The sequence below is a fragment of the Streptopelia decaocto genome, assembly GCF_964273445.1.
Source record: "Streptopelia decaocto genome assembly, chromosome: 2".
NCBI lineage: Eukaryota > Metazoa > Chordata > Aves > Columbiformes > Columbidae > Streptopelia > Streptopelia decaocto.
In genome coordinates this window covers 17,778,828-17,792,575 of record NC_138655.1, presented here as the reverse complement: position 1 = coordinate 17,792,575, position 13,748 = coordinate 17,778,828, and the positions used below count along the sequence as shown (strand labels likewise).

The following is a 13,748-nucleotide window of genomic DNA, read 5'->3' as shown; positions in this document are numbered from 1 at the left end:
CATTTCAGAAGTTCTTAGGGACATGGTTTAGTGCTAGAGTTAGGTTTGGTTATGGTTGGACTTAATGATCCTGAGTGTCTCTTCCGATCGAAATGATTCTATGATTTTATAATGGGCCTGCAGGAACCCCTTTTCCCAGCTCCTAGTGGTGCGAATTGTCCTCCAGGTCATATGACAGAGGAGTGGACATGTAGTTCAAGATCATCTCTCCTTCCTCATAATTCATATGCATATGGATTTTAGTATGGTCTTTAATCACTAAACCACCACGACTATAGTATGTAATTGTGTACATAAGACTAGAAATTAAGATTTCTTGTTGCAATCATAAGTAAGAATGGTTCTGTTACTCTTAAATATCATGGTATGGAATTGTTCTGTGAGCAATCCCAGGACTTTTTGGTTTTCTTTTAAACAAAAGACAAACAGTACATATGAATATTCTGAATACTGATCTTTTGTTACCAAGAGAAATAGAATAAATTATAGGCAGCTCATAACAATATTTGAGATTGTTAGATATGTCTTTCAGATGGAGATGTTTTGAAGCCTGGATTCAATTATTTCCAAGGATTAAACAACATACTAATATGAAACATAGCAAAATTTTTTAGTGATCCATAAACTATTTCTTCTAGTGGGAACAAGGTTTTTACACTCAGTCATAAATGTGATTTCCCATCACATGGCTTTTTGTTTTTCTGTAAACTATTGTTGCTTGCTACCAAAAATTTAAAATTACCTATAGCTGCTGAAGCTAAGATAAATCATTATTCATCATCTCTGTCATAGCAATATTGCATCTGCATATGTTAATTACATCCTGTTCTTAACATCCACCATGAAATGCCAAATAGCTTAGCATATTAGCCTGGATAATCTTTGCATGTGTTCATAAAATAATGAAGCCAATGAGTTGGTTCACTTCCCACAGCCATTAGAGAGGCTCAAGGTCATTTTAAATCATTATTTCAACCAAATGCAAGTCATGCCTAATGCACATAGGACTAGGCCATAAAAAAATATTTGGGGCATAAAGGTACAATCACAAAAATATCAGCTTTATTCAGTGAACAGATTTTGGAAAACTGATCCTCTATGATACTGAAAGCCTCTGCTCAGCTTTTATCCCACTTCAAAATAATCAGTTATTGACTTTCAGGGTCTATGGATGCTCATATTTCCTAGTTTTGCACATTCCCAGGAAAGCAAGTTTTGACAGTCTGAGCAATTAATCAGCCAGTTCATGCTGAAGCCTGACCAGACTCAGAACATCAGTGTTCCTCAACAAAGATTTCCTATGGGCCTTGATGTGCCAGACATTTTAAAAAAATGCTTAAAGCCATTCCAAATGGTTGCCCTTCCAATGTAATTGGGCCATGGCCTTCATTTTCTTTTGAATTCGGAATGGAGAATTTATTTTTGACCACATTTTATTTAAAAGGCTACACTTCAAAACAAGGCCCATAACTCCTTCCTCTACATGGGCCATCCATGTGCCTTAAGTTATGCCAAGTTATTCAGAATGGGTACAGAAATTGTACTCTATCCTCCTCTGTTGAGATTGTACTATCCAGTGAAAATATTCATATTAATTGCAACAAGAATTTAGGGGACTTTGGACCCCTGTATCAGTTTCACTCTCATGTTATCCATGTTATTTATCTAATAATTTTCTTCGTGGAAGTGATCAAGTATTACACAAATTATCATAGAAGAAAAAAAGCTTTTCTATGTTCTTTGAATTATATTCTTTACAAGACCAATTCTATACATTGTAAAGCATGTCCCTTGAGTCCAGAGAGCCATCTGGAGTGTTGAAAATTCTCTCTGCCTCTCCCCCAACCTACTTAGCTCTAAATATGAGCAAAATGAGAATACTCATTAGTATTATTTCCCTTTTCCATATTGTGAAATGCTTCACTTACCTTATAAAGCTGTATGGTTAAATATGGCTCAAAAGAATCTAACAGAAGAATCTGGATTCTAAATTGATATCAAGAATGTAAAAGTTTAGAGAGAATGATAAATAGCTTTTTTTTTTTTTTTTTTTTTTACTTCATACCTAAAGCATCAATTTATAACAAGTATAAAGGGGTTTCAGGTTCTCATTTACTTTTTTTTTCTTAAAAATAAATTAAAAAATGGAAAAAAAAATACATATACTGAGGTGTACTGTATAATACATTTCACTATAACCCTATCAGTTTCAATGGAGTTTCAAAAAATGTAACTGCCAAAGCAGAGGTATCTCATTTATCTGCTAAGCAAATTTTTTTTATGTAGGTAAGACGGGTGGTCAGGAAGCAAAATTAAGCTCTCAAACTGTTTCTGGCAGCTCCATGTAATTGAAAGCTAATCAGTTGATATTGCCTTTCTCACGGCTATATAAATGTTCTGCTTTTCTTGAGACAAATCCTGCAAAAGTGGAAAGCATTGATTATGTGGTAAAAATATAGCAACATACCTACAAACCTCCATCAACTCTGAAATGGAGGAAAAGCAACATAAGAAAAACATGTGAAAATTGCAAAGCTGGGCATTTTTATGGAGCCTGCTTTGTGACATCACCTCCTAAAGAAGCATGCGGTTTGCCATCTTTGAAATAAGGTCTTGATCATGCAGCAAAAAGAATGGTCTGGTTAGAATCAGTGACAGATATGCCCTACCCCCTTCATTATGAGATATTTTTTCTTTTCCTTTTATAAACATGTCAGTCCTTCTAAGTAAAACACTCTCTCTTTAGTGAATGTTAAAATAGATAACATTGGAAGATTTTTAAGTAGATTATAAGTGGCATGAATAGACACAACTGTTGCTTCATTGATAAAGAAATTCTTTATCTTTCATTACCTATGAAAAAGATCTTCCAAAGAAGGAAACTGTTCTCCTTTTATACACAACAACCTTCCTCACCAACTCCTCTCTAAAAAACAGGATTAATATCTCATTTTAAGATGAGGGAAATATTTTTGAGTTGCATTGCACAAAGTCTGAAAGTTTGAATGCATTTCCAAAAGTTTGCTAGAGCCAGATTTCCAGGTTGCTGCCACGAAAGTTTGGTGTTCAGTGTCATGATAGTTTTGGTGGATAATGAAAGCACTGAAGTTCTTCACATTCTTATAGTATTGGTTACTCTTTATAGCTGACAATTTATATTATATATATTTTTTATTTTATTTTTTTTTCTGTTTTGCTGGTACTCCACCATCCACTTTCCAATAGAAATTTAAGTACACAACAAATCCATATTCTACTGGAATTAAATATATTCAAACTCAACACAGATTTAACAGGTTTTTTGTCTTCAAATTATGAAAAACAATTGAAAATAACATGATAATGAGAAGACTTTAATTTAACTTATAAAGCAAATGTTAATTTTACAATTTGTTGGTTTGGTGTTGTTTATTAATATCTGGCTAGATGGAGAGGTTTTGTGCTTAATCTTAAAAAATATATGAAAATAATATTTTTTCTTCTGAAGTGGCTATCAATTGCTGATAAGAATTAATATCAAATCAGTAAAATAAAAATTGAATCTCTTTTTGGAGTTCAAATGCTTATGCTTGAGACAGTCAGTCAGTGGTAACTTAACTAAAGTTAGGAGAATCCTGAAATAAGTGGAGTTCTTCATATACATAAAAGTTTGAATGTTTGGATCTTTGGTGCACCTCAAGGCTGAATTTTTTGAGAGATCACATTTCTAACAGATTAAATGATGTAATGTTGTATATACAAAATATTTCATCTATGTGGTTTAAAAATCATTAATAAGAACAAGAAACAAACATATATTGTGACATCCAGAATATAGTTAACACTCTATTTAAATACATATATATTCTTGACCCAAGAATATGGGTCAGCACAGAGGACATTACTATTAACCTCTATTTGTAAAAATAACTCATAGCACTATTTAGCTAATGTTATTAAAAACTTGAAACAATGTTTATCCCGAGTTGTTAAATATGTTAATTTTTATTAAACGTACTATTGAAAAAGGCTTTGTCCTAAAAGAGAAGTTTATTAGAATTGCTGCTTCTAATTTTGTATCTCTTTCTTCTATGTGACAAAGGAAGAATAATGAAAACAGCAACTATAATAAATGAAAAACTGCTCTTACCATGACAGCTGGGCAGGGCTCTGTTCCATCCAGGTCTTCCATCATCTCCCATGATGCATGTTAGCGTAGAATATCCTTGAAGAACATAGCCTGCATCGCAGTAATATGTGACAGTTGACCCCAGTTTATAATCCATTCCGAGTCTTGTTCCATTCATTATATTTCCAGGATCAAAGCAAGACTCACGAAGCTTTGCTACAGAGGCAACAAATGCAAACAGAATTCTGAATATAATTTAAAACATTATATTTTAGGTCTTCTTTGAGCACCCTGTAGACACACGAAGTTGTAAATCAAATGTTCTCTCTCCTTTGTATTAAGACTGTACAAATTGCTATATAATGACCAAAACCATGTCTCCTATATTACTCCTAGATAATTCCTATGGAGGTACATTATGAGAACTATTTTTCCAGAGTTCATTGTAACCAATGACATTGTTATGTAGTTAGATGAAGTTAGATCACTGAACACTGCCCCACTAGATTAGACAGATCCTAGTTTTAAAATCTGTGGTCTGAAAACTGGTAAGTGGGTGAAATCAACATAAGTAGTTTGTTACAAAATAAGCAGTATGCAAACAAGAATTTCTTCAGAATTAATACCTGTGCATATGATGTACTGTTTTTTTTTTTCTTTTTCTTTTTTGTTTCTTTGTTTGTTTGTTTTTCCCTTACTGGAGGACAAAAATGTGAAATTATTCCTTAAATTTTTCTCCTTTGTGCTATTTATAGTAATTTGTTTCAAAATATTGAAATACATTCAAACATATGCATATGCTCATATCTTTCCTTTCCACACCCTTCTATAATGTGAATATCAGTGTGTTTAATATCCAAGACATAACACACTGCACAAAAATAACCCCTCAGCACATCTAATAAACAACATTACTATGAAGAAGGGGAGAACAGGTAAAGATTTTAGAAAAAAAATTGTGATGTTTTTTCATTAAGGAAAAAAACCTGTAAAATGTATTAGGGAATGATAGAAAATGGAATGAAACAGATGATTTTGTGCTATGCAGGATGGAGTTTGGAGTAATTTATTTTATCAAACAGAAGACAGAAATTTCTGATTTTCTTCTTTACCATTTAACGGTATTGTGAAGAAGATCAATAGAGAACACTTAAACAATTTCTGCAAGACCAGTGCCAACTTTCTAATATGTCAAAGAGGTGGTTTTTTACTAGGCATATTTGCACTGTGGAACTTTCTGCTACAGGTAGATATGGTTTCCAAAAGACTATATGAGCTTTGAAATTCCTGGATGGCCATTTAAACTCTCTAAATACAGAGACACTTCATCCAATTCTGGCAGTCCCTAAGATGAAGTTTCTGAAAATTTACAGATAACAAGGAGAAATTATTATATATCTGACTTTTATATAATTTAGTCACATATCAGCTGTTGGTTACTACTACAGACAAGAAACTGAGCGGACAAGCTAATAATTGTTGCTTTGATCCCCTAAAGCTGTTTTTATGTTGTAGTATTTCTGATAGGAGAAAAAGACTAATATTACAAAACCATTAATGTACATTTACATTTGAAGATAGAAACACAAAATGATTTTTTTTCAAATTTCAGCTTCACATCTTCCACAAGAATGTGAAGATCTCCTAATGTGATTAACAACGTATAAGGATTTGCATATCTAATCTACAGAGTGTGCTGCTTATATGAAAACCAGTACAATAACAAGTAATAATTACATCACATAGTTAATTATTAAGAACAGTGATTTGATAATCACATTGATTAATATAGGTAGTTGTAGTGTAGTGCCTGTTACAGCTGTCTCCTGTTCTGAGTGGTAAGGCTTCAAATTACAGTGTGACATCACAAAAAGAAAGGCCAAAACTGCTGCAACACTCCTATTCAAAAATTTGGGTGGACAATCAGAAGTTAAACATACAAGTCTGTGAGATGTCACATAGATATTAATAATTACTATGTAAGCCACACTGTCACTTGAGAAATCTGGCAGACTTTAGGAAAAACTGAAAATTATTTCAAGTCAGAATTCTCACATTAAAAAGAAAAAAAGAAAAAAAAAAGGATCATTTAATTTAGGATTATAACTAACTTTTTTACAGTAAATAAAACATTTTTTCTTCTTACTGAACTGGTATTGATTTGAACTGATAGACAACTGATATTGTGAGATCACCATTCTTATGATAAGAAATCCATGTTTCATAATTCTAGTAGGTTTCAGATGTTTTGATAAAGTAGAGATTAGTATTACATGATAAATTAAAGAGAGATAAAGATAAAATAATCTATTGTGTCTGGTACATGAATAAAAAACTGAGGGAAGACATGATTCGTCACAGCACACATTATCTCTAGGGAAAAATTACAGCCTTGTAATTTTCTTTTCCCCAAAGGTACAGTTATGACAGACTCCTGAAATTGCTGACTAAACAGCAACAATGTCACTATAGAAATACAGTTTCCTAAAAACTAGTCTGGAAAAAAAAAAAAAAAAAAGCCTGAAATACTTAGCACCTTCAAACTACCACTGCAAATCTGAAGTAGCTCCTAACTGAACTTGTAGAGAAAGTCAGTACACTACACTACAATATATGAAGAATTATGTCAAATGTGTCAAAAAAGGTTCACGAGGTCTAGCTGAGAACCTGTGGAAAAAAATAAAAGAGCAAATAGGAATACTGTATTAGCAAATTTATAAAAATAAAATAGAAGTACTCCTAGGAGCCAGGAGTAAAAGTCCTTCACCAGCAATGTCATATTGTTCCATCTGAAGAACTCAAGACATTGATGGCCCCTATACGCCCTTCCCTTTCATTCCAAGAATATTAGTGTAATTAAGCTGTAAACACAAAAGGGCGAGTCTATCAGAACATCACAGAAAATGTTGGAGAATGTGTGCAATACAATTTTAGCTGTATTATTATGAAGGCTTTTTTCTATAGTAGTATTTTAAAATTTATTTTCCGTAATAATTAGGTATGGACTAAAAGTAATTGTTTCATTAGACAGCTAAGATTTGAGTTACAGTAACATTATATTATTGGCTGTGCATACTAGGTGCATTAGACTTTTTAATAGAAAAGATAAACTATTTTATTTACCTTTGTACTCTAGGTGGAATCCAGTAAAACTAACAGATCCATCACTCCGAAAAGCCAGATGCATGGTATTTGAACTGCTTTCTATCCTCTCTGGCAGCTTGCTATCTTGAAAGCTCCCAATCAGTGGGCTATTACCATCTGGCCCATCATAGATATAAAGAAAATCATAATTTGGTTCTATACTGAAACTGTAGAACAAAAAAGAGAAATATTAGATAGAATATGCTGTGCCTAACCTTTGCATTCTTATTAGCTTGAATAAGTTTTATCATCGTTTATGTAAAAGGAGAAAACAAAACAAAACAAAATCAAACAACCAAAACAAACTCCATTGTCAGAATAGTGGTTTCTAGTTTTTATTAGAAAACAACAAAAATATTATATTTATTGGTTCTCTGGTTAGAACGATTCTTTTGCTGCTAGCCAGAAAAAAAAAAAAAAAAAAGTTGACTTTTTTTTACATATAAAATATTAATAACAATATTGCTAAAGCTTTAGAGAATTAAACAACATAGATCTACTGGAACCCTTCGCAGAAATACTTTAATGATAAAATACGGTCAGCTGCCAAATAGAGTGTACACAGCTTCCAGTCAGACTGAACACTTTAACACAACCAGGGTATGATCTTTCAGGAAACCTAAGAGCAAAAAGCATTTTACCTCTAATCAGCTTAAATGAAAAGGTATGGTACTGAAACCTCCTATTTTCTTTTGAACCTAATTTTACATCTTTTTGAGAAATTAAATTAATTTAGTTATATATGTAATTATGTTAATTAATTACTTAATTTCAAACTCAATTTTATTTAAAGGCAAAGAGTTAACAAAAATTATTTATAAAATCATCTTTGTACCAAAAAAAAAAAATATTAAAAAACTTTTAAAAACTGCTCCATCAGGGGGATTGGACTAGATGATCTTCTGAGGTCTGTTCCAATCACTAACATTCTGTGAACGAAAAATCTAGCCACTTGAATTATTTTGTATCTACTTGATAGTAGCTCTTGATTAAAATAAATAAAGGCATTGAAGACCTGATACAGCTCTTTCAGGGAAAATATCTTTTAACTTCTGAATTATTTCCAAAACACTTCCTTACAAAAGAAATGCAAAAATCAAATGCCAGCTCAACAGCTTTGATTTTTAAAGTGCACTAGTTTGTGTCTGAATTTAAAAGCCTATCTAACAGCACTCAGAGGACTATCCAGAGCTTAATCTATTCAGGAAGGGCTTTTCTCACTCTGGAATGGTCTGTGTATTCTAAGTGAAACAAGTCTCAGTAAGTATGCAATTTGATATGACTAAGACGAAGCTTGTCAACTTCTGCGAAGAGTCATAACAATTGTCCAGATTTTCAGAACAACTTCACAATATTTTGGATTTATAAACTGTTAATATACTGTACTGAGTCACGTTGCAAAATATTGGGTTTATTATAAGATGATGGATCTCTTCTATCTTCATGCACAATATAAAGAGCAAAATATTCTTAAATTTTGAGATCATATTTCAGGAAACAGAAAAATTATATGTGCTATGGCACAGTAGAAAGTTCCTTGGCAACATAAAGCATTCTGAAATCACCAAGAAAATAGTTAACTTTTAAATTCTGTAAATATAACAGAGTGTTTCAAAGGAATTCTTCAAAACACATACTATATCACTGAGCACCAAGAATAAACAACTATATAAACTGCATCACTACACAAGTCATCACATTATCACTGATCAGAATAATAAAGTCACTATTTTAGAACATACAGCATAAGAAGGACTTAAATTTCATGGGACATTACAAGTGCTACCTTTAACTTTTCTGTGACATCACCATATGCTCTGTTTGGAATGCATATTTTTCACAAATAATACATATATTAATTTACTTTATGGGTTACATACAATGCAGACAGCAGAAATTCTTCTGTAGGTTCTATTTAGATCAATTTCATTTTGAGTTGTGATAAAGGAAAGTACTAAAACTATTCCATTTTAAAAACAGAACAAAAGGAAGTATGTTGTTGAAGCATCCTGAAATGATACGAATTAATAAAGCTACATTTAAATAATACTTTTGAAATTCTGGTTAAATTGCGCGTGAGTGTCTCAAACAAAATATGACTAATCAATAGGCTTCATCACTAAAGACCATCCTCTTGGACTGCAGAGAATTCAGTGAGTTACTCCATGCTGCCTTCTCACGAAGAGAATCTTGGCAAATTGAGCAGCAACTACTTCCACATTAGCAGATGTAAACTGAGCGTCCTCTTAACTGAATCAGAGCAATGAGGTCCCAAGCTCCACCTCTAATGTCTTTGCTGTGACTACTAACAAAGATAAGAATTACTAATCACTTTATGTTAAGTATATATATGCTACCCTACAAAGCTCTGAACAACTGCCAATAATAGAGTTACAAACAGGACTTTAAAAATTATGAGCAAGTAGCAGCTTACCTGATAAATGCTAGTGATATAACATAATCATTATTGACAGTGATAGTCCAGTCACAATCTCTGCTGTGGGGATAAGGATGAGGGAAGTTTGGTGAAAGTATAAAACCTGATGAGCCAGTCAAGTTTCCTCCACAGGGAGCTGTGAATAAAAAGAAATTGGAATTGAGGAGAGAAGGTAAGAGAAAATGAAGCAAGTACCAGCAATCTGTTCACTGACATTTTATGTCCTCTAAAGGTTAAACAAGAAAAAAGTGAAGTATTTACAAAGCTTTAACAGAAATACAAAATGTATTCATATTTCTCCTTAGACAAATGCTAATACTACTAAGTGAAGCTACTTGTTTTTGATCTATGTGTCCTTTTATTTGCCTGCATAATGTTATGTCAAGGTTTTTCTGCAAATACTGTGAACTTGAGAAATTCTCTGGCTGCAGACACAAAAAACACCCCTTGACTGGATAGGCTCTTCATTTTCTACTGCTTACTAAAGGCATTCTAAAAGAAGCTTCTTAGGTTATGAAATATGATCTGCTTACACTGATCATGCAACTACCTGCATTTTCAGCAGACAGCACTGATTGGTAATTCAGGTCTGATCAAGGTTATATCAATTCAGGTTATATCAAGACTGATATAACATAAATTAAATTCAACAAAAACCATAATAGTAGTTGCAGCTTTCAAACTCAGAGATAAAAAAAATATCTTTCAAGTACACGCAGAATAAAACAAACACAGTTCTCTGTGTGATTTTGAGGTTCTTAGATGCTGTGTGTTTGTGCTCCAGAAATCTAAATACTTAATAAAAAGAACAAAAGTATCGCTACCCCCATAAAGTTCTGTACTTCAGAATTCTTTAACTGAGATATCACATAAGAACAAGAGAATAAACATGTTTTCTAAAGATCTGTTTTGAAAGAAGTTAGATCTTATGCAAAAGATTCTAGCAAGATTTATAAAGACTTATTTTGACATATTGAATTCTACAAAGTGGTCATCTGCAGTACCAGGGAAAAGAAGAGATCACTCATGTCTTCTGTAACAGAGATCCTTTGAGCTCAAAGGTTACCTAAATCACTTATAGAATCATAGAATTATTTAGGTTGGAATAGATCCTTAAAATAATCAAGTCTAACTGTTAACCTGACACTACCAAGTCCACCATTAAACCATGCCCCTAAGCACCACATTTATACATCTTTCAAACACCTCCAGGGATGGTGACTCAACCACTACCCCAGACAGCCTGTTCCAGTGCTCAACAACCTTTTCTGTGAAGAAATTTTTCCTAATATCCAATTCAAACCTCCCTTGGTGCAACCAGGCCATTTCCTCTTGTCCTGTGACTTGTGACTTGGAAGAAGATAACAATACCCTCCATGATACAACCTTCTCTCAAGTAGCTGTAGACAGCAACAAGATCTCACCTCATCCTCCTTTTCTCCAGGCTAAACTGCCCCAGGTCCCTCAACCACTTCTCATAAGACTTGTGCTCCAGGCCCCTCACCAGCTTTGTCCCCTTCCTCTGCACTCTCTCTAGTACTTCAATGTCTTTCTTATGATGACGGGCCCAAAACTGCACACAGGATTCAAGGTGTGGCATCAGTAGTGCCAAGTACAGGGGGACAAACACTTCTCTAGTCCTGCTGGACGCACTATTCCCGATACAAGCCAGGATGCTGCTGGCTTTCTTGGCTACCTGAGCACACTGCTGGCCCATATTCACCTGGGTGTTGACCAATGCTCCAGGTCCTTTTCCACCAGGCAACTTTCCAGCCACTCTTCCCCAAAACTATAGCATTGCATGGGGTTGTTGTGACCCAAGTGCAGGACCCAGCCCCTGGTCTTGGTAAACCTTGTAGAATTTCTTTCACCCATAGATCCAGCCTGTTCAGATCCCTCTGTAGAGCCTTCCTACCCTTAAGAAGATCAACATTCCCATCCAACTTGGTGTTGTCTGTGAACTTATTGAGGGTGCACTTGATCCCCTTATCCAGATTTTTTATAAAGGTATTAAAAAGAACTGGCCCAAATACTAGGCAGTGAGGAACACTGTTTTTGACAAGCTGCCAACTGGTTTTAACTCCATTCACCAAAACTCTTTGGGCCCAGCCATCCAGCCAGTTTTTTACCCAGTGAAGAATACACCTCTCCAAGCTATAAGTAGCCAGTTTCTCACCTAGGTGTTCCTGCTCCAGCAGGGGGATTGGACTAGATGATCTTTTGAGGTCCCTTCCAATCCCAAACATACTGTGATACTGTGATACTGTGAAATACAAATTTTATCATTACAGAATTTTCTCAGAGGTTTTCAGTTGCTATAAAATATTCCATTAGCCACAAGGGAAGAGGCTGGAGAAGTTTGTTTTTTTTTTTTTTAATACATAACATTTACTTATTTTTAAAATATGCATAATAATGCAATTTCTCTGTCTTCACAAGATTAAAATGGGTACTGTTTCTAATCAGAAGCATCTTTTTATTTAATATGTTTCGTTACAATTCTGAAACAATGTAAGATTATATTGTTGAAAACCAGTATACTTCCTTTAACTATAAAAGAAGTCACTGTAACCTTCTCTCTTACTGAACTAGTTGTTCGTGCTGAAGAGTCTTGAACTGTGAGGTTGTATGGAATGAAAAGCCTGCTCATCACTTGGAAATAGTGTTCTTAATTATAACCCGGAACATTCATGCTCTTGAAGTATTTTAATGGTTCAGGCTGCCCTATGTGTATCTCAAGAATGAAAATGTAGAGTACCAAGGAGGATGTTAAAGTTATTCACTGTAACCAGACTTCACTGCCATGACCTCTAAACTGCATTAGTCTGATGATATCTTCTGAGGTACCCTGAACTTCCATAAGATGATACAAAGATGTTAACTCTGGCTGTTATGTCCTTGTTCCAGACTATTTCGTGACAGTGTCTGTATTCATTATACTTTCTTGATGTGGTCTTGATTTAGTTCAGTTATCTGTTAAGTTCATTGACATAATATTTGCGGAATAGTAGCTTCTTTCTAATCCACTCTTTAATTTGCACACAACAGCAGTTACTTTTCCTGTTACAGGGAGACCGGTTCTTTCATTTAATCCTTGCCAAGGTCTAGTTGATAATCAAAAAGACTCTCCAGACAATAAATGAAAAGTACATGAAGTTAGACAGTCAAACTGTATTTTATTTAAAGCTATGTTATCAAAAGCAGTCAAAAACTGCATTAATCTTCAACTTTGTAAAATATCTCCCAGTTAGACTTTTCTTTAGATACAGCAGTTTCAGATTAATTTTCAATTAATTAGATAGTAAGTTAAGAAAATCAACATGACCTAATGAAAAATGTAATTAGGCAAGGTCGCTTTTTCCAGTTCCCTAACTTCTTTGAAGTTGTTTAAGTACTTTCTTTCCCTGTGTGCTTGAAATAAATTCTTGTGTGCTTCAGAATCCATGATTTTCTGAATTTAATGTGTACAACATTATTATTAAGTGTCATAATTTTGTTTTTAACTGAGAGCAGACCAGCTCTGAAAACAAAGTTTAAAGGATACCCGTCTTTTATACTATTAGACACAAGACCTAGGACTGAACGAAAGTAATAACCAATCTAAAAAGAAAAGTAAATGTCAATACACTATGAAAAAATATATTTTTCATGTATTACACAGTGAAAACTAGATGTAGGTTATGTCAATCTGTCTTTATAAAACTCTGTGTAAACACAAAGCTAAGCAAGCATGGTGCCAGACAGTTTATCTGTGTGATGATATTAACATTCATAGTTTCTGTGGGAGGACGTACACGTGGATTTTTGCTGTTGGTGTGTCGTTTACTGTTTTTTCTGGGTTCTTTGGTTGTTTGTTTTATTGATTTTTACCTAAAAACCCTTTAATCTTTCTGGAAGGCAACAAAGTACTATTCCAGAACTTTGTGTTATTTATTTATATATATATTCACTTAATTGCATCTTAACAAAAGAAGGAAATTGTCTGATTTCTTTCTTTCTTTTTTTCTTTTTTTTTTTTTAAATATAGATCCATATAATCATAATAATAAAAAATTCCTT

The 13,748-nt window shown here is 33.6% G+C and overlaps 1 protein-coding gene across 3 annotated transcripts in view; it reads right to left on the bottom strand.

The window, feature by feature from the left end:
* Nucleotides 1–13,748, bottom strand: part of CSMD3 (CUB and Sushi multiple domains 3) — a gene marked incomplete at its 5' end in the record, with an annotated part of 631,488 nt that overhangs the window by 163,358 nt on the left and 454,382 nt on the right. For all 3 annotated transcript variants that reach the window (XM_082045128.1, XM_082045129.1, XM_082045130.1), the window contains 3 exons: nucleotides 4,130–4,324; nucleotides 7,232–7,419; nucleotides 9,687–9,825. In XM_082045128.1, the coding sequence (XP_081901254.1) occupies nucleotides 4,130–4,324; nucleotides 7,232–7,419; nucleotides 9,687–9,825 (522 nt within the window). The remainder of the gene's footprint in view (nucleotides 1–4,129; nucleotides 4,325–7,231; nucleotides 7,420–9,686; nucleotides 9,826–13,748) is intronic.